At 40.2% G+C, this 19291-nt stretch overlaps 1 protein-coding gene across 1 annotated transcript in view; it reads right to left on the minus strand.

The window, feature by feature from the left end:
* Nucleotides 1-2834: 2834 nt before the first annotated feature.
* The window catches only part of Dgkg (diacylglycerol kinase gamma), a 162879-nt gene continuing 146422 nt past the window's right edge, over nt 2835-19291 (minus strand). The window contains exons 23-24 of the mRNA XM_027951541.2: nt 17301-17361; nt 2835-5792 (exon numbers count right to left, since the gene is read on the minus strand). Of these exons, the coding sequence (XP_027807342.1) occupies nt 5694-5792; nt 17301-17361 (160 nt within the window). The 3' untranslated portion in view covers nt 2835-5693. The remainder of the gene's footprint in view (nt 5793-17300; nt 17362-19291) is intronic.

The following is a 19291-nucleotide window of genomic DNA, read 5'->3' on the forward strand; positions in this document are numbered from 1 at the left end:
GGGTGAGGTTTGGGGATCCAGCTGTCTATGGAGGCTGTTGAGTTTAAATATGAACAAGCACTGGAAGTTCTTCAGTAGGAAGATGATTAGATGACTCCACAGAAGTGGAACAGATAGGATATCGATTGTCTATGCCACGTAACTTCACCTAGGATGTTAGTAGGGTTGGAAAAATTATATAAGAATGTTAATGGCACCAAAATATAGTAGAAAAAGAATAGATTTTGATGCCAGAAAGATGTGTCAAGTCCTGATTGTACTGCTTGCTCTCTGTTGGACAAGATATTTCCCCTTTCTATACATTAATTCCTTTATCTATGAAATAAGTACAGTAGGCTGTTCTGAGTATTAAAAGGGATAGTACATGAAAAGACCTTGACATAGTAACTGGCACCTAGAAAGCAATGAATGGGAATTCCCTTTCTGTTTTTTTTTTTTTTTTTAATGGGAGGGGGGTGTTGGGGATAGAACCCAGGGCCTTGTGCATGCAAGGCAAGCACTCTACCAACTGAGCTATATCCCCAACCCCAGGAATTCCCTTTCTTATCTCCCTTTCCTGTTTTATCTCTATAACAAAATGTCCAAATACATTCTCCAATATGGCAGAACATGAAGTTGAACTAAAAACAATGGCTCCATGTGAACGTCTGTGTGATTGTGCAATCCAAGTTTTACTTAAAACTTGGTTACTATTTGAGGTGTGGGAGAATTTCTCTTTCCTTGCCATTGCAAGTCTGATCTAGGTCTTATATTTGTGAGGGGAAAAGACTTTCAAACTGCTCATATGGATCTCCAATTAGGAATGTAAAATCTTTTTTTTGTCTTAATACTATAATCCATTCTTCAACTCTTAGAGCTGTCAAGGAGAGCTATCACCAGCTGCCCTTGAGGGTACCAGAGTCTGGTCAGTCCTGCCATATATAAGCCTGGTCTAACTGGTCAGTACCCACTGATTTAGAAATCTCTCTTAATTTTTTTTTTTTTATTATTTCAGTCAGGTGATACCAAGGATTGCTATTTAAAAGGAATTAATAGACTTAACACTGACCTAACCTACAGAAACAGTTTCAACAGCTTTTGGGGCAAGATTAGGACAATTACTGCTTGCTCCCCACTCAATCAGGTCAAGGCTTTTCCTGTAAGAGCATGTGGCTGCTCATTCCCACTTAAAGGCAGACCTTTCACCTCAGCCAGCCCCAAGAGCAGTCATTCAATGGAACAAAATTTCACCCTCTATACCTGGATTCTTTAGATGTGGTTCTGTTCTCTGGAGCTATACAGATGTCTCAGTTGTCATGTTTCCCCTTTAATGCACCCCTCCCCCCAACCTTCTGCCCTTCTCTGCAGTCTTTTCCCCATTTAAGGAACAAAATATCCAGATTCATCATTCTTGCTTGAAGATGTGTAGAGAGGAACAATAAAAATAAAGACAATCACATAGAAAAAAAACAAGGAAGAGAGGCTGGAGTGGTGGCTCAGTGGTAGAGTGCTTGCCTAGCACGTATGAGGCATTGGGTTCTATCCTTGGTACCACATAAAAACAAACTAATGTATCCACCTAAAACTAAAGATACATAAATAAATATATATTAAAAAAAAAAAAAACAAGGAAGAGGTCTTAGTTGGGTGCAGTAACACTTGCCTGTACTCCCAGTGTGGGAGACCAAGCCTGGAAATGTAGTGATAAACATCTTAAACAAGCAAGCAAACACAAAATACCCAGTGTCTTTGATGGAGAGTTCTTGTCCTGGAAAAATACTTGCATGTGCCCATTTCCACTGATAACTAACAATACTACTACCACTACCAGTGAAAAATGGTGGTGTTTTCTACTCTACAGATGTTGAGAGTCAAAGAATGTCCTGGTCTTTCCTGTGAATTCTCAACATCTCTGTATCTCCTGGAAGGGATCTAGTATTGACCATAGACCTCTTTCTTCATGGAACACTTTATGGATACTAGAGTTTTGAGATGCATTCTAGGAAATTATGGTTTCAGATATACTGTAAGGACTGAGACTAGATGTTTGACATGACTTCAATCTTAGGCTAGACTGACTGATTACTGTTGGATACTGAAATTGGTGGCTCATATGGATCTTTCCTTCCTTGGAGAGTTGGTAGGCTCTTCTTCCTTCCCCTTAGGGTTAGCATCAGGTACCCACCTGCCTGGGAGTGTTGAGGTATAGGTCTGTGACATAGGGAATCTGGGAATCTAGATACTTCCCCTCCCCAGGATTCTATTTTTGTGGATCCGATTGTGGCAGTGTTGTACGGAAGGCACAGCCTCGTTGGGACAGGAGGTAACTGAGAATTTTGGCCAAGAAGAGAGGGGGCTAGAGATGGGAAAAGTTGATGCAATTATTTTTGGCAGGAGTTGGAACCAAAGCAGCAGGAGAGTGTAAGTTTTAAGCCTCTCTGGCAAAGTAACTTCCTAATCTGTCACTGAGTATGTGTAAAAAAGTGATTAGTGGGTCTCTATATTTATCATGATTACTCACAAATATGTAATTTACATAATATATACAGCACATTAAGTACTATGTCACCTTATATAATGTGCATATGTATAATGTATATGCATGTTATGTAACGCCAGTCTGGAGGCTCTTCCCGGTTCTGCCAAGTATTTCCTAATTTATTTGGCAATTTTAACGTATCTTTTCCATCTGTGGAAAGAACTCTCTTAAGAGGAACTGGTCTCTGACCTGAATATAATCATCCTGCTAAGTCTACCTCCACTTTCAATTCACTGGGGAAACCCCACAAAGACCAAGGCATAATGAGACGCAGCTCCCAGCGCACTGGTCCAGGGATAACACAAAGTACTGAAGATTTCCTGTTTCACTGTTTTTATTGCTAGTGGGGTGGAAGCATGAAGGCAGGTGAGAACATGTCTGTAGCATGGTAAGAATCAGAATAAGACAAGAAATAAGAGACTGGGCTCTTCCCTGACTACCTGTATGGCTTTGGAAGTCACTAAACCTCATCAAGCCCCCTTCCCCTCATTAGGATTGAGATAATAATACCTTCTCTGCTAACCTCGGAATTTTCTGTGGGGGTCGCTACAATGAGGCACTACTCCACAATAAGAAACCAGTCATGTTGTTTAAAAGATGATTTGCAAGGCAAGATTTAACAGCAACACAAGACTTGCTAAGGCTACCACATCAGAAGCGCAATTCCACTCAAGTTCTTTATACTCTGTGCCTCTAAGGAGGATTGGGGTACATCTCTCAAGCAACATTAAAGTCCTGTGCACTAGGGTAAAGCAGGTAGGAGCCAATTCTGCATGGTCCCTTTGTGACTTGTGAGACTCTGAGAATCAATTTCACCTGTCGATGGTGCCATGTCTCAACAGCCTCAATCTTGGAGAATGAGGGCTGAAACATACACAAAAACTTCTGTAAATGTCTCAGAATCAGTGACCCTAAACCTGAACCTGCCTCACTTTCAGAATCAAGTTGCTTCCAAGATAGTACCTGTAGTCATTCTGGAGCTTGTTGGTCACACCACATAGGATTCCATCAGTAAGGATATTCTTCAGGTGACCTGCTCTTCCCCTTGCTCAGCATTTCTGCACTGTTATTTGAGCAGAATGGTCTCATATCTCAGTCCAAGATGGTCCTAGAAGATTACTTCCTTCAGAGGTGGGCTCCATTTGTGCACACAATCTTAACATTGTCTTCCTTGTCCAAAGCTCCTGGCCCAATGCAAGGAGATTAAAAGCAGCTCATTGGAATGATGTCAAGTAGCTCATGTTTTCTCTTGAGAAATCTGAGAGAATGGAAGTCCCAGTGAGCTAATGGGTAGAGGAACTGTTGTTTTCCACCGATGAAGTGCTGCATAGTTGCCCTTAGGAAGGGGAGGTAATGCTGGAGCCAGGTGAATGAAGCCCACTGAGCTCTGCTGACACCCCTCTGTCCTGGCTGGCAGCACCTTGCAGAAGGTGCCTCAGTCCTGCTTGTGACTTTTCCTGCAGCCAAAGTGTTTCCAAATGAAGGGATTCTGGTGACCATGATGAGGAGATATGTGGAGGGTTCAATGTGATGATCTGTCTCATGTCTTCAACTTCAGACCAACTTCTCTTCAGGTTAGGTCAGAGAGAACTTTTGAAGCACACCAAGGCCCCGATCTCTCACCTGGGGTTGTCCCATCCAAACATATGCTGCATGCTCATTTTCCCCTGGCACCCTGGATCCAAGTGGAATCACTTCTCAGAGACCAGAAATGACCCTATTCCCAGCTGTGTGAGTTCTTTCCTCTAGTAATTGTCTTCTTAGTGGCACCTACTCTCAAAACACATTAGCCAAGAGACCATGGAGCTGTCTCTTCACTTTTCTCTATTTCCTTATCTCACAAATGGGAGAGTAAACCTGCCCAGCATGTCTTTCATGGCTGTTTTGATGATCCAGAACAGGAGTTCTCTTCACGATAAGGACATCCTTCCATTTCCCTTAAACATTATGATCAGCACGAGGAAAGGTGTTGACAATGAAATGGTGGAAGGTTCCTTTCCCGCTTTCTATTCCCATATTACCTGTGTTTATTTCCAATCAGAAAAAGTCCAGCCGTAAATAAATATTTATATGTTATATATAAATATATATGCTACATATATACACACATAAGACCATCAGAAGGTCCTTCAGGTCAGAATCTGAGGGTGGGAAGTGCGGAGAGGTGATGGGAACTGCCTGATGGACTGTCTTCCTGTCCCCAGCACAGTCCTGTCCTCTCATCTTCTCTGACTTTGGGAAATAGTCCACCACCAGGGCTCGGAACTCAACAGGAAACACGCTTTGGCTCAGGAAGAAAAGAAACTGGGGGTGTTTTTTTTTTCTTTCCCTTTTTACACAATATTATGACACCAGTTTAAAAAATAAATCCCAGTTTCTCCACTTTCCCTCCCAGGTGTTCACAGAACTAAGAAAATAAATACCACATCTAAGGCGCGCTGCACAGGCAGCTCAGGGGGCTCTTGGAGCCGTCTCTAAACAAACACCCAGCCACCAGGAGAAGGCTTGGGGAAATGAACAAGTGCCCACCGATGGGGTAGAGAACCTAGGAATGGAAACACAGCTTTCCACAGCCTTTCTGCCTTCTCAGCAAGTCTGGGGAGAAGCTGTCGCTCAAAGGACAACCAAGAGACCATCGAGCGCCTGCTGAGCCCTGCCAAGGATTATGTGCAGAGAGCGCGAGGCTGATGTGTCTCTGTACAGAAGGACCTTTGTGCAAGTTCTCTGGAACGGAGCTCTTTCCCTCGACCACATCCGATCTCATCTCACCATAGCAGGAAACCTGCAGCCTGCTCCTCACGAGCAGCGAGCGACTGTGAGGAAACTTGTAGAGCTGGTGAAAAGAAAGAGATTTCTCCTTCAGTCTCAGAAAGTTCTCCCCAAGGGCTGTGGGAATTTGGAGGTCGCTGCATGAGCCAACCCACCCTGGTGGGCCTAAGTCTTTTCAAAATGTTCTGGGCACTGGCTCTGTTAGAAATGTATCCATTTTTTTTTTTAATAAACTGTATAGAAGGTGAAGTTTTCTTCCAGAAGGGTGGTTTTGCTTCCACTAATTAGAGAAGTGTGTGTGTGTTTGTGTGTGTGCGCATGTTTGTGTAAGTGTGTGTGTGTGTGTGTGCATGTAGTTACAGTCTCTTGTTTTCTCTCTTGGGTTAGCTGGCGTTTGGCACACTGTTTAGTCTTTTGAACGGCTCTTCCTCCTCAGTGAAAAGAAGCTGCTCTTCTGGGGAGGCCCCATCATCATGGGTGCTTGGTTCTTGTGAGTAATTTTAATCTAAAAGCAAAGAGGCAGAAAAGAATTAGTGGCAATGCAAATTCTAGCAGCCTAAGGGAGAACGAGTTGCAGAGAGGAAAGGAGGCCAGCTTTGGACTGGAAGGAGCCCCATGCAGAAGGACAACTGTCCTTGAACGGCTTCAAAATTGGCAACTTGACCCTGACTGGGCCTGGAGCTTGGCACTGCTGGAAGTGAGGGGCGGAAACACTGGGGAGAGACAGGTGTGAGCTTCCCACGTGGTGATCAGCTCGCACCTGTCTTGTGTCCTTTCTATTCATAGACTGTCAGAATGTCACAGCCGGAGGAGACCTGAGGGACCTTCTCATTCAACCCCTCTGTTAGATAGATAAGAAATGGGAGCCCAAGACTTCATGGGGTCTTAGATTAGCCTAAGTTCATGCATGGAGGAACAGAACAGCCAAAGCCCAATTCTTCGAATTCCCAGCCTCCACTCCTGCCTGGGCAGCGGACAGACTCCGCCAGCTGACCTGGAGGCTTCCGTTTGACCTCTGACCAAGCAACACCATATGGACAAGTTCCCAAGTGAGTTCTTTAGGTGTTTTTCTCATAGCTTCTGGGGAAGACCCTACTCTTTTAAAAATATTTAAAAAAATTTTTAGGATTTATACTTTTTTTTTTCTCCTGTGTAAACTGTAAGTCAATCAGAAGTAAAAGATTGATTCTCATTTGTGTCTTTCTTCTCACCCTTATCCTCAGGGCATGGCTTCAAAATGTTTAATCCCTATTTGAATGTGGCCTTGTGACACTGCTACCTTATTTATCTACATTATTAGTCCATCAACAACATTTATCAAGTATGACACATGTTCAGAGTGAGCAGATGACATGGGGACAGGAAGCAACTTAGAATTCAAAGACCTGTGTTTGGGTCCCAGAAGTTCTACTTCTTTGCTGTAAAACTTGAGACAAATCCTTTAACTGTCAGAGCCAATACTTGCTGAACTATAAAATGAGGATAAACCATTTGTCCTATTTTTTCCCCACAAAGATCATAGGATAGACTGTCAATGAAAGTCCATTGTAAACTTTAAAATGGAAAGCAGTGGTTAGTTAAATACATATTGTCGTGTATTGGTGAAGAAGGAGAAAAATGGACGTCAAAAGAAACGGAATCTATGAGCCCACGAATCTATGAACCCAATCTTGTGGTTTTGACCACATTAGTGGAAATGACAGTGTGACCACAGAAACAGAATTCTTGAAGTCAGAGACAATCTGTAAACAAGCTTCAATTAATGTAGGATAAACCAAGCTATGTCAAAAAGAAGTTAGGGGAGGAATGAGAGGGAGTCTGATAGGAACAACTAGGGAGAAACTGTACTATTTGAAGGAATGGAAGGAAATGAATTGGTGAAAAGAGAAAGAGAAGCACTGGGTAGAGAAACCACCTGTGAACAGGTTGAGTAGGGGCCAGAGCATGGGAAATGTGGTCAGGGATACAGTGGGGCAGGCGGTTGGGAGAGGATTTTAAAGGTGAGGTGGCAGGGTTGGGTTCATGTGAGGTAATAAGAAAGCATGAAAGATAGTTGAAGAAGAACATGATGAGAAAGGGGTTCAAGGGAAATTTTCAACAGCTGTTGTCAGAAAGAGCTCAAGTGGGAATGTCTGGCTAAGCCAGGTTTATGTTTATAAATTTCCAGGCAGAGAAGGAAAGGATGCAACCGAAGGCGTGGCGGACATTAGCATAGCCTGGTGATGGAAGCAGAAATGGTCCTCGGGTTGGCTTCCCCAACCTGGAGACTTCAAAGGGGAGCGAGTCCTGTTCTGTGGCAGTCATCAGAGGAGCAAACCAAGAATCCATCAGGCACTATTTTCTGTTGTATGTCTCATTGTGGGCATTATGATTGTTCCAGAATTCATGCAAGTAAGGCATATAAGGGGAACTCGCACAACACTTATGGGTGGCATGCAATTTAGCAATCCCAGATGAGAGTGATTTGTAGCACATTCCCTTGGGGGTATCTCACTTTTGGGCTCCTGTGCCCCTTGAGGGGAAGGACTTCAGCTTCCATGCCTTGTCATTTCCTGAGCCAGGGAAAAGCCTGCTCAGAGAACAGGCTGTGCAAGTCCTGACTGATGAACCGGACCAAGAGGAAAAATGGTGTGTCCTGGAGAGAGCTCTGCTTGGGGCCAGAGCAGCTGCTGGTGCACCGCCTACATGTCCTGCTGGTGGAGTCCTTTTTTTTTTTTTAGATGATAGAAGACCTTTGCTTCTCCTTTCTGTGCCTATAGCTAAGCTATGTGCTTGCTTGTTAGCACCTCTAAGGCAAAGAGGGGGAAGTGAAACTCAAATCCCTCCCATTTGGTTTTTCAGCAGCGTTGACAAATGTTTTGATAGGGTAGGAGTTTGTACTTCTTGGGTAACAATGATATTTTGGTCAGATTTGTGGATTCTACTAGTATAGATAACTGAGAGAAGGATGAGAACATACCCTCATTTTGGGTCAAAGAGATGTCAGTCTTTTACTCCCAAGTAGGAAGGGCTAGTGGGTAAAACAGATCAGATCCCACTTTAAGAGGCAGTTTGGCATGGTTAAACTATTCAACCCATGACAGAAAAAGAGCAGCCCACATTTTTGTAGTTAAAACCCAAACCTCTTTGGTAATTGGTCGGGTCAGGAAAATAATCTCCATGATTTTCTAAAGAGTCATTCATAGCACTCACAGTTTCAGACAAGCCCTAAGGACAGCAACCCCATGTTGCTAGTTTTCTGCTCTATTACAGAGAGAATTGATCCAGCAGACTCTTGCATGATAAAAATTCACAAAATTACCTCAGCCTATAATAGAGTAAAATTTCAAACCTCACAAGTGTTGGAAGTTGACTTGGTTGGGGGAGCATTTTCTATAAATCAACACATTTTTTATTACTTCAGAAGAAGCAATAAACTAAGGGACCTCTTCCTGAATGTTGCCCTCTTGGGGTGAATGATTCAGATCACACCTAATAAAATGGCCAATAACCCTAAGTGTGGATCCTTCCCAAATCAGGCTGGCAAGTGTCCTATGTCTGCCCTGATTTCTGCTGGAGACAATTAGAAGGCACAAAAAAATCTTGAAGGATTTGAAATAACCTTTGTGATATTTTAAAAAGTTAAGGTAATATTTCTTCTTAAAGTAGGTCTAGGGGAGGAGGAAAGGGTTGGTATCATCTTCCAGGTCTTGGCTATTTCTGGGTTCTCCAAGATCTTAGGACATCCTGCTTCATGAGAGTGTCTGCTGCCACCAGAGGCCTTCAAATTCAGCTGGACAATCAGGTTTCACAAGAGGTGGAGAAGAAGCATGGGATTTATTAAGTCAGTAATTTCAACTAGATTAGAGGTTTTCAAAGTGTGTTCCCTAGACCAACAGCATCTCCATTGCCTTGGAATGTGTTAGAAATGCAAATTCTCAGTCATCTAGACTCCTGGATTAAAACACAAATCTGGAATGTAGCCCAACCAACCATGTGGTGGCACATGCTAGTCAAATCCCAGTAGTTTGGGAGGCTGAGGCAGGAGGATTATGAGTTCAAAGCCAGCCTCAGTAACAGTGAGGCACTAAGTAACTCAGTGAGACCCTGTCTCTAAATAAAATACAAAACAGGGCTGGGATGTGGGTCAGTGGTCGAGTTCAATCCCTGGTACAGAAAAAAAAAAAAATCTGGAAAGTAATCCAGTAATGTATACATTAAAACCCTTCAGGTTATACAGGTGCTTGCTGAACTTTGGGAATCAGTGGACTGAATAACTGCAGGCACTTTCAGCTTAGAGGTTCTACTGTCATCCAACTCTGGGAAGAGATTCTATATTTGAGACTCAAACTATGCCACCTAACTGGGATGGTGAAGAGATAATCTTACAGTACTGCAATTGTAAGACAAATTGTCTTAATAAATATATACTTTATGTCCATATATTTCTATGTATAAACAGATTTTTTAAAGACTTTAGGAAATATGGAAAAAGTTTAAAAATCAGAGGTAATAATTATTAACTTCTTTGTATATTGCTTTTAGTTTCTATGCCTATGTGTTTTTAATAAAACTGAAATCAGTTTCTTAATTGTATTTTTATTTAACGTTATTTTGTAAGCATTTCCAATATCAGTGGATATTTAATTTTAAAGATTTTATTCATACTCTATGTATATATGTATTTTTGTGGTGCTAGAGAATAAACCCAGGGCTTTCATATACTAAGCATGTGCTCTACCACTGAGTTATTTATTAAATATGAATTTTCAACAGCTGAAAATAATTCCATTTGATGAATCTCACATAGCTTATTTAAACCTCTTCTTTGAATATTGGGCTTTTAGGTAATTTCCATTTTTTTTGCTATGATGCATGAAATATAAATTTACATACATCAATGTCTGTATTACATTTAGACTAAATTCCTACAAATATATGAACAATTTTTAAAGGGTGAAAGTAAATGAACAGACTCAGTATGCATTACTATTTATAATGGTTTAATGATTCTTCTTCTTCTCCTTCTTCCCCTCCTCCTCTCTCTCCCCTCTTCCTCCTCCTCCTCCTCCTCCTCCTCCGAGTACTAGGGTTTTAACCAGGGATGCTTAATCACTGAGCCACATCACCAGCCCTTTTTATTTTGAGACAAGGTCTCACTAGGTTGCTTATAGTCTTGCTAAATTGCTGAGGCTGGCTTTGAACTCCCCATCCTCCTGCCTCAGCTTCCCAAGCTGCTGGGATTACAGGTGAGCGCCACTGTACCTGGTTTGTAATGGTTGTTCTTGATGCATGGCTCTGGATGCTTTTTAGAATGGCAGCACCAGTTTGTACTCTTGCTAACTGGGTGTATTGGTCTTACCACACCCTTGATAGCAATGAATATTTTCTTACTAAATAGTAAGTGAATAGTAAGCGAAACTTTCTATTCTTATTTCTTGCTAAATAGTAAGTGAAACATGGCATGACTTTCCTCACTGTTAATTTGAAAATCATTCTGTCTTTGGATGCTAAATGTTATTTCATTGATTTAATAGCCCATGAGACTTCTTCTGTGAATTATTAGTTCACAACTGCATTGTTAGTATTTTTTTTCCTGCTAAGCACTAGTTTCTTTATACCTTATAGAAATTGATCTGCTCTTTGATATTGCTATTGCAAACATTTTGTTCTTAGTCTTTTAAATACTTATACTGATTCTTGATGTGTAGGATTTAAAACTGGTTAATAATAAAAAAGTCACTTTTTCTTTACAAAAGCCATGTCCATGGAATAATTATGATCATCTACTGTCCCCATAGCTAGTGACTTAGAAACTTTTTTGTTTTGTTTTTGTTTTTCAAATATAATTTGAAGTGAAAGGTTGGCACATAATATTTTCACAAACAGGCAATTGCTTGAAAATCATATGTTGAAACAGTCATTCCCTTCTAATTAGTTCCATTATCTTTATTTTTCCTTCATTGGTTTTATATATACAGGACTTCTTAGAGTTTCTTCTATATTATTAATTTCCCTACACAATCTAGTAACAAGAATATATTATTCAAATTATTATGAATTTATAATTATTTTAATATTTTACTAAAAGTCTTTTCTTTAAGTTCTTTTATCAAATGCCTTAGGATCTGTCAAGTTAAAAAAATGTTGGAGGAATGGAGGAACTTTAGATAGGGCAAAGTGGAGGAAGGGAAAGAGTGGGGGCAGCGGGTAGGAAAGACGGTGGAATGAAATGGATATCATTACCCCAAGTACATGTATGAAGACACGAATGATGTGACTCTACTTTGTGTATCCCCAGAGACATGAAAATTGTGCTCTATATGTGTATTATGAATTGACATGCATTCTGCAGTCATATATAACAAATTAGAATTAATAAATAAATTTTTAAAAACATTGGAATCTCTGTTTAGGGGCCTAAGTTGTTTATATGTTCATTTATTTTTTATTAGTTGAGTTTTATAAGTGTCTTCATCCACTTTCCACAATGCGGTTTAATACTTTAGGTCTTTGTTGTTGCTATTATGACATTTTAAGCTTTTTCTGTTATATTCTTTGGATTGGTTATTGCTAGTGTATAGGAAAGATATTAATTTTGTCTATTTTTCTATAGAACTTCATCAAAATAATTTATCCTGTTAGGTTTTTGGTTGATTCTGTCAGATTTCTATATACATACACATATAACCTACAAAGGATGTCAGGTTTTGCTCTTTTTTTCAAATAGTTATATTTCTTTTCAATTTCATATCCATTGCATTGACTACAACTTCCAAACAACATTAGCATACATATCTTATCCATGATTTTGTCTATTGTTTTATTAGGAAGTAAAATAAATGCATATTGGGTAAAAATATCTAATATATACATATTTGTCACTGAGAATTAAACCCATGGGCACTCTGATTTTAAAAGATTAAAAATCAGAAATGTTGAATATAATTGAATAGCTTCAGGTCATCTATTTATATTATCATGTAATTTTTCTATCTAAACTAATAGAAGACTTCATTTATTCCTTTAAAATGCTTTGAGGGGGGTTGGGGGTATGTCTAATTGCAGAAGCTTGATTAGTGGTATGTGTTAGGCTCTGGGTTCGATTCTCAGCACCGCATATAAACAAATAATTGGAATAAAGGTCCATCAACAACTTAAAAATATATATTAAAAAATATGCTCTGAGGGGCGAATGATTCTTTTAAAATATTGTTCAATTCTATCTATCAACATGTGTACTAACATTTTTATATCACATTCATACCTGAGATTTGTCTGTAGTTTTCTGTTTTTAAATATAATTTTTGTTAGGTGATTGTATCTGTCTCCATTTCATACAATGGAATGGATAGCTTTCTGTCTTTGTATGTACTTTGGGATACTTTACCTAAATATACATATTTCCTAATGGAGTTCAGCAGTATGGCCATTTGAGATCATTTTATATGTAATTCTTTGAAAGCATTTCCCATTTTTTTAATGGTTACCAATATTTTCCTTCATTTTGTTAAGATGTTCATAGTCATTAGAATTAAGGTGATTAGCTGGTGGCGCATGCCTGTAATGTCAGTGACTTGGGAGGCTGAGGCAGGAGGATCACAAGTTCAAAGCCAGCCTCAGCAATTTAGTGAGGCCCTAAACAACTTAGTGACACCATGTTTCTAAATAAAATATAAAAAAGGGCTCAGTGGTTGAGCACCCCGTGTTCAATCCCTAGTGCCAAAAAAGGATGATTATATACATTATTTTAAAATAGAGCCATTGCCCCATTTATAGTTAGATTTTATATAGTTAGATTATTTATTTTATATAGATTTTATATAGTTAGATTATTTATTTTTTACATTTGAATATCACTGCTCTCTGATTTTTCTTTTTTTAAAAATTAGATTTTCAAACGTTTGACATGTTTAAGGAGTTAGTTCTAGGCTTTCTTTTCTTTTTTCCCATAACAGGGATTGAACATAGGGGCACTCAACCACTGAGCCATATCCCCAGCCCTTTTTATATTTTATTTAGAGATAGGGTCTTGCTAAGTTTCTTAGGACCTCACTTAGTTGCTGAGGCTGGCTTTGAACTTGTGATCCTCCTGTGTTGGCCTCCCAAATTGCTGGGATTACAAGGTGTGTGTTCCAGCACCCGGTTGGTTTTCCTATTTTTAAAATTATTTAATTTCCATTTTTGTCATTTTCTTTCTTCTGCTTTTCTTAATTTTGTTTTATTATTGTTATTCTAATTTGGGGACTATTTATCATATTTTTTCTTTTTATATGATAAAAGTAGATGAGGCTTTGAATTTACCAAATATAGTTTAGGCTATGTTCTATAAGTTTTGAACAATAGCCTTCTTATTTTTATAATTTTTTTGATAGTCAATAATGAAATCCGATTGAAAATTGTTCTTTAGAAGAATTTTAAGTTTCCGCAAGACTGGATTTTTGTTTATTCATTTAATCCTCTATTAGTAATCTCCAGCTTTATTGCTTTTTGATTAAAGAAAATGACCTTCATAATTTCTGAACCTGGATTTCATAGTTTTTTGGGGGCGAGGGGGGGGGGTGGGATGCTGGTAAACTAGTTTGTGATCTATTTGGCAAATAGTCTATCTATCCTTGAAAAAATATGTCATTTAAATTATAGGTTACAGAGTTATTCAAATTATGTATTACTTATTTTAGCTATTTTAACTTAGAGACAAACAAATGTTTTAAATTCTCTTAATAACTTTATTGCTATCAATTTCTCCTTATATCTTTTTTCTTAGCAGCATATATTTTAATTCTGTGGTTAAATATCTAAGATTTTAGGACCACTATATCTGGTAAATGAGTTTCTTTGTTTTGAGAAAGGCTCTCATTATGTTTCTCATGATGTTCTCAAACTTCTGGGCTCAAGTGATTCTCTCACCTCAGCTTCCTGAGTAGCTGTGATTATAGCCTTACAGCACCCTGCCCAAATTTTTTTTCAATGTATTTTTTAATCAAATAAATAATGTCTTTTGTTATTCCATTTAGTGTTTTTGGCATGTTGGAAACATCAATAGTTCTTATATTTAATTTCTCTACACTTGATAAAGGATGTGTGTGTGTGTGTGTGTGTGTGTGTGTATCCTTTTGTTTTAGGTATATCTGTTGTAGGGAAATTCATTTGGATTTTATTTTATTTTATTGTGGTACTGGGGGTTGAACCCAGAGCTTTTTACATGTTGGACAAGCACTTCACCACTGAGCTACATCCCCTACCCTTTTTGTATTTTATTTTGAGACAGGGAATTGCTAAGTTGCTGAGGCTGGCCTAGAACTTTCAATCTTCCTGCCTTGGCCTCCAGAATCATGGGGATTACAGGTGCGTACTACGGTATTTGACTTGGATGTTAATTTTCAACCCAAAGTAAAGATATTAGTTTATTAATAGGGGACCTTAACCTTTTTTAAAAAAATCAATATTGATATATTTAATCTTAATCTCTTTCATCTTACTTCAAAAAAATTTAAATGTTTGTTATCTCGTTTCTATGTTTTGCTATATTGATAAGGCTTTTATATTTTAAATTCTCTCAGCTTTGAAAGGTATATGTTCTGTTTTTAGTTTCATTAGTGCATGTCTAGTTATTAAATTTTCTTTCTGATTTATATAATTATCAAAGTAAAAAGAGACAATGAGAAATTAAGCATATTTTTACTGTCCTTTTAACAATGTCACCCATGTACTTTTATTTACTATAACCCTAGGTTTGGGACGCAGGTTATTAATGTTTACATTATGCATCTTCTCTTTGAGGAATGAGTTTTGCTATCTGCATTCATGAGCATGACCATATTTGTTTTTTAGACTTAATTTCAACTTAACCTGTTTCAAAGAGCCAAAATTTCTTTTGTGCTGTGATGTTCTCATGTTAAACTTTTAATTTTGAATCACTTCTTTGCTGGTGTGTGCCTTCAAGAAAACGTTTCAACAAGGGATGCATTTGTTTGAACCTTTCAATTTTCAGAATGACTTTGTTATGAACTCAACTGTGTCCCCCTCAAATTACAATGTTGAAGCTCTCACCCCCAGTGTAACTATATTTGTACACAAGGCCTTTAAGCAGGTAACTAGTGTTAAATGAGGTCACAAGGATGGGGCCCCAATCCAATAAAACTGGTGTCCTTATGAGAAGAGGAAGAGATGACAGAGTACGCACAGAGGAAAGGTTGTATCAAGATACAGGCAGCTGCTGCAAGTCAGGGAGTCTGCAAGTCAGGGAGTCTGCAAGTCAGAAAGTTACCTGCCTGTAACTTAACCTTGGCTTTCCAAACTCCACAACTGTGAGAAAATACATTTCTGTCATTTAACGCACCTGTTCATGGTATTCTGCTGGGGCCACTGGAGCAGACTAACATGTTTTCCCACATGGATTTCTGGACTTCACACCATACCATCACAGAGTCACGATTGTTTTCACAGTGAGCTGTGCTTGCTCAAGGGTTAAGAGTGGCATGGAGGGAGCGCGGGGATTGGGATGGGGATGGGAGACGTGTTTGGCCATTAAAAAACAAAACAAAAACAAAAAAACAGTGCTTGGATTCAGAGGAATGACAACTCAGTTTTCAGATATCGTTGAACCAAGTGGGAGAGGGTTTGATTTCTTCTTTGTTTTTCTTTCCTTCTTTTTTCTTCATGAGGAATCAGGAAAAGCTTGAATAAACTGTTTTAAACTTAACTCCAGGGCTAGGGATATAGTTCAGTTGGTAGAGTGCTTGCTTCGCATGCACAAGGCCCTGGGTTCAATCCCCAGCACCACCAAAAAAACAAAACAAAACAAAACAAAACAAAACAAGACAACAACAACAAAAAACTCAACTCCATCATAATGATAAATAGTAAAATTCCCTCTATCCTTTCCATTCCAGCAAGGTGGGATGCTATTATTGCTATTATTAGTTTTTGCTATGTGTTTTGATCTTTTTTGTTAGTCTTCATAAGACTGAGGCAAGATTGTGCAAAGAACGTTCTATTTTTGTAGAAATTTCTATTTTAAACCTTTCCAGGAGATGCTATTTCTTCTCAGTTGGCTCATGAAAACCCTCTCTCTAAAAGAAGACGACAACCCAATGTTCTGAAGGGCTCAAAAGGGGTTACCAAGGTATCTGAGGAAGCTTAGAAACACATGTTTTGTCTTTCGTGAGAGTTGCATCTTTGTGATCATACTGAGGTTAATAATAGCCCTACAGAGGCCCTGAAGACCGGGATAATGGTTTCTCTTCCCCCATGGAATTTCCAACAGTCTCCAGTGGAGAATGAACCAAGAAGGAAGGAGGCCTGGCTCATGCAGAAGTGCTGCATGGAGAGCTGGGGGGGGGGTGTACAGCCAGGGAAGGGGGCTGCTCCCTCTGTTCATTTGTGGTGCCCTTTATTGATCATTCAATGCATTATTGTGCAGCTATTACATATCAGGCACTCTGCTAGGAGTTAGGTGACCATGCCATAAACAAAGTAGGTAACTTGCAGGTAACCTTTTGGTGGAGTTTCCAGGAAGGTCCTCAGATGGTAGGTGCACCTGTGGGGAAGCACACCTGTGCACTGTCACTGTGAGGATTCTCCCCACTGGTCACAGAGACTGAGGGAAAGTCCCAGGGCAAGAGTGCAGATTGGGCTTCTACCTAAGAGTCTTTCTAACATTCAGACTTGCCTGCCAGCAGGACAATCCCCAGGTAAGTTCCCTGCCACTGGGACAGTTCAAGCTGAGGCTGTCAAGGTACCATGGGTGAAGCCTCAAGATTTGTCATGTAGATCTGTAACCTTCTTGGAGATGGGTCTGCATCTTGTTCTGTTTTGTATCTGGTGCCTCACAGTGCCTGGCGCACAGCAGGCATTCAGTAAATGTTTGGCAGGTGATGAGTGGATGGGTGAATAAAGTGGAAAAGGGCTACACTAGGTCTTTCAAATTCCCCTCATCTCTGAGATGCAGTGATTTCATATCAAGTCATTGCCCAAATGGGGGTCAAAAAATCAAGCTCACACCCCTGTCTCCAAGACTGGCAAAACTCACCGTGCAACATGGCTGCATCCAGGGCTCTCCATCCACTTGCATGGGCAGCAGCTTGTTAGTCCTAGAATCCCGAAAACACAGTGAGCTTCTCAGAGCTGGAGAATCAGTGTGGTTCCCATAGGGGAAAAAGAAGTGGGAAGACCTTTATTGGTCCACCTATCAGTGGTTTTCTAAGACTCTCTGAAGCAACTTGTTAAAATGGAACCCTGAGCTCCACTCAGGGATTTTTTTGGCAGGTCTGGGGCCAGGTGAGGAGGTCCTCACTTTTAGAAGCACTAGTGGGTGATTGTGTTGCCTTGGTCATAGGAACCCACTTTGAGAAACACTGACATGCATGAGCAATAAAAGCCACAGAAGTCTGGGAAACAGTGGCCAGAAACAGAGCAGAACCAATGCTAGGTAGTAGACCCTCCTAAGTCCAGCAGTTAACCAGAGGGCCAGCACTGCATGCCAAAAAACCCGGCTCTGGAAATGGAAAGGCCTGGTTTCTATGCTGAGTGAGTGGTTGCATAATGTCCATGAGGTAACGTCTCCAAGCTGCACAGGACACAGCTCAGGCCTGAGTGTGTACTGCCTTGTATTTGATCCTGAACAACAGTATGACCTGGGGTTGCCATGGAATGTGGATCTGGCTTAACTGGAACAAAGGCATCCAGGAATACAGTTCCCAAGGATAGAAGTAGAGAGAGGATAGAGGTAGGTGGGGGTGGGGGTTAGGGGGAGTGTTGCTTTCTTGCTTAGCACAAGGCTTTTTTGGTATATAGATTTTTTTTTTATTTTGTGGGGGTGGGTTCCAGGGATTTAACTCAGGGACCCTCAGTCACTGAGCCATATCCCCAGCCCTATTTTGTATTTTATTTAGAGACAGGGTCTCACTGAGTTGCTTTGCTGAGGCTGGCTTTGAACTTGAGATCCTCCTGTCTCAGCCTCCTGAGCTGCTGGGATTAGAGGCACCACCGTGCCTGGTGATTCTTGAAAGACAGATATGAGATCCTCTCACTTATCCTGTAAGGCTCTGAACTCAAACTCCATTACCTTTGGGAGGAAAGGTGGCCCTTTGGAGGCCATTGGTTGGGGTGATGAGATCAGATAACCCCCACTCTCTAGGAAGCCCTCACCTGGATTTGGCATCTGTCTTGTTTTTGAAATTAGGAAATGAGAGGGGCAAAGGCATTTTGGTGTAATGACTCTCTGAGTGGCCTTGAGGATATTTAATAATAAAAACAATAAATATAATAGTAAAAACAAATAGTCAGCCTGTAACCCCAGTGGTTCAAGAGGCTGAGACAGGAAGATTGTGAATTCAAAGCCAGCCTCAGCAAAAGTGAAGCATTAAGCAACTCAGTGAGACCCTGGTCTCTAAATAAGGTATAAAATAGGGCTGGGGATGTTACTCAGTGGTCAAGTGCCCCGAGTTCCATCCCTGGTACCCCTGTTTGCCACTCCTCCCCAAAATAATCTGAGGAAAGAGTGGCATTTTGGCACTTAGGGTTTAAGAGGGGAGCTGGGAAATGCATAGGAGGATGGGGACTCCTGTCTTGCCCTCTCTGTTTCTATCTGGAAATAGATCTACTAAATATGAAGAAAACCTTCACACTTTTTTATTCTCCAGGGATCAAGTATTCTCAGTGGTCTACATAAGTCATGACCTCGATGAGTTGACAGACTGGACCCACTCAGTATTAGAGACCCGGAGAGTGGACAGGGCTAGAGAGATTAGTCTGGAAAATAGGGTTCCCAATAGGACAACAGCTCAAAAGAGGGGTAAATCTCTGGGGTAACAGAAAGGGAAGACAAAGATAAGCATGAAGAAAAGGGGAAAGTGTGGGGCGGGGTTGTGGCTCAGTGGTAGAGTGCTCGCCTAGCATGGGCGGGATCCGGGTTCGATCCTCAGTACCACATAAAAATAAAGGCATTGTGTTGTGTCCATCTACACCTAAAAAAATAAATATAAATAAAAAAGAAAAGGGGAAAATGGAACAGACCCTCAG

The sequence above is a fragment of the Marmota flaviventris genome, chromosome 8 (assembly GCF_047511675.1).
Source record: "Marmota flaviventris isolate mMarFla1 chromosome 8, mMarFla1.hap1, whole genome shotgun sequence".
Taxonomy (NCBI): Eukaryota; Metazoa; Chordata; class Mammalia; order Rodentia; family Sciuridae; genus Marmota; species Marmota flaviventris.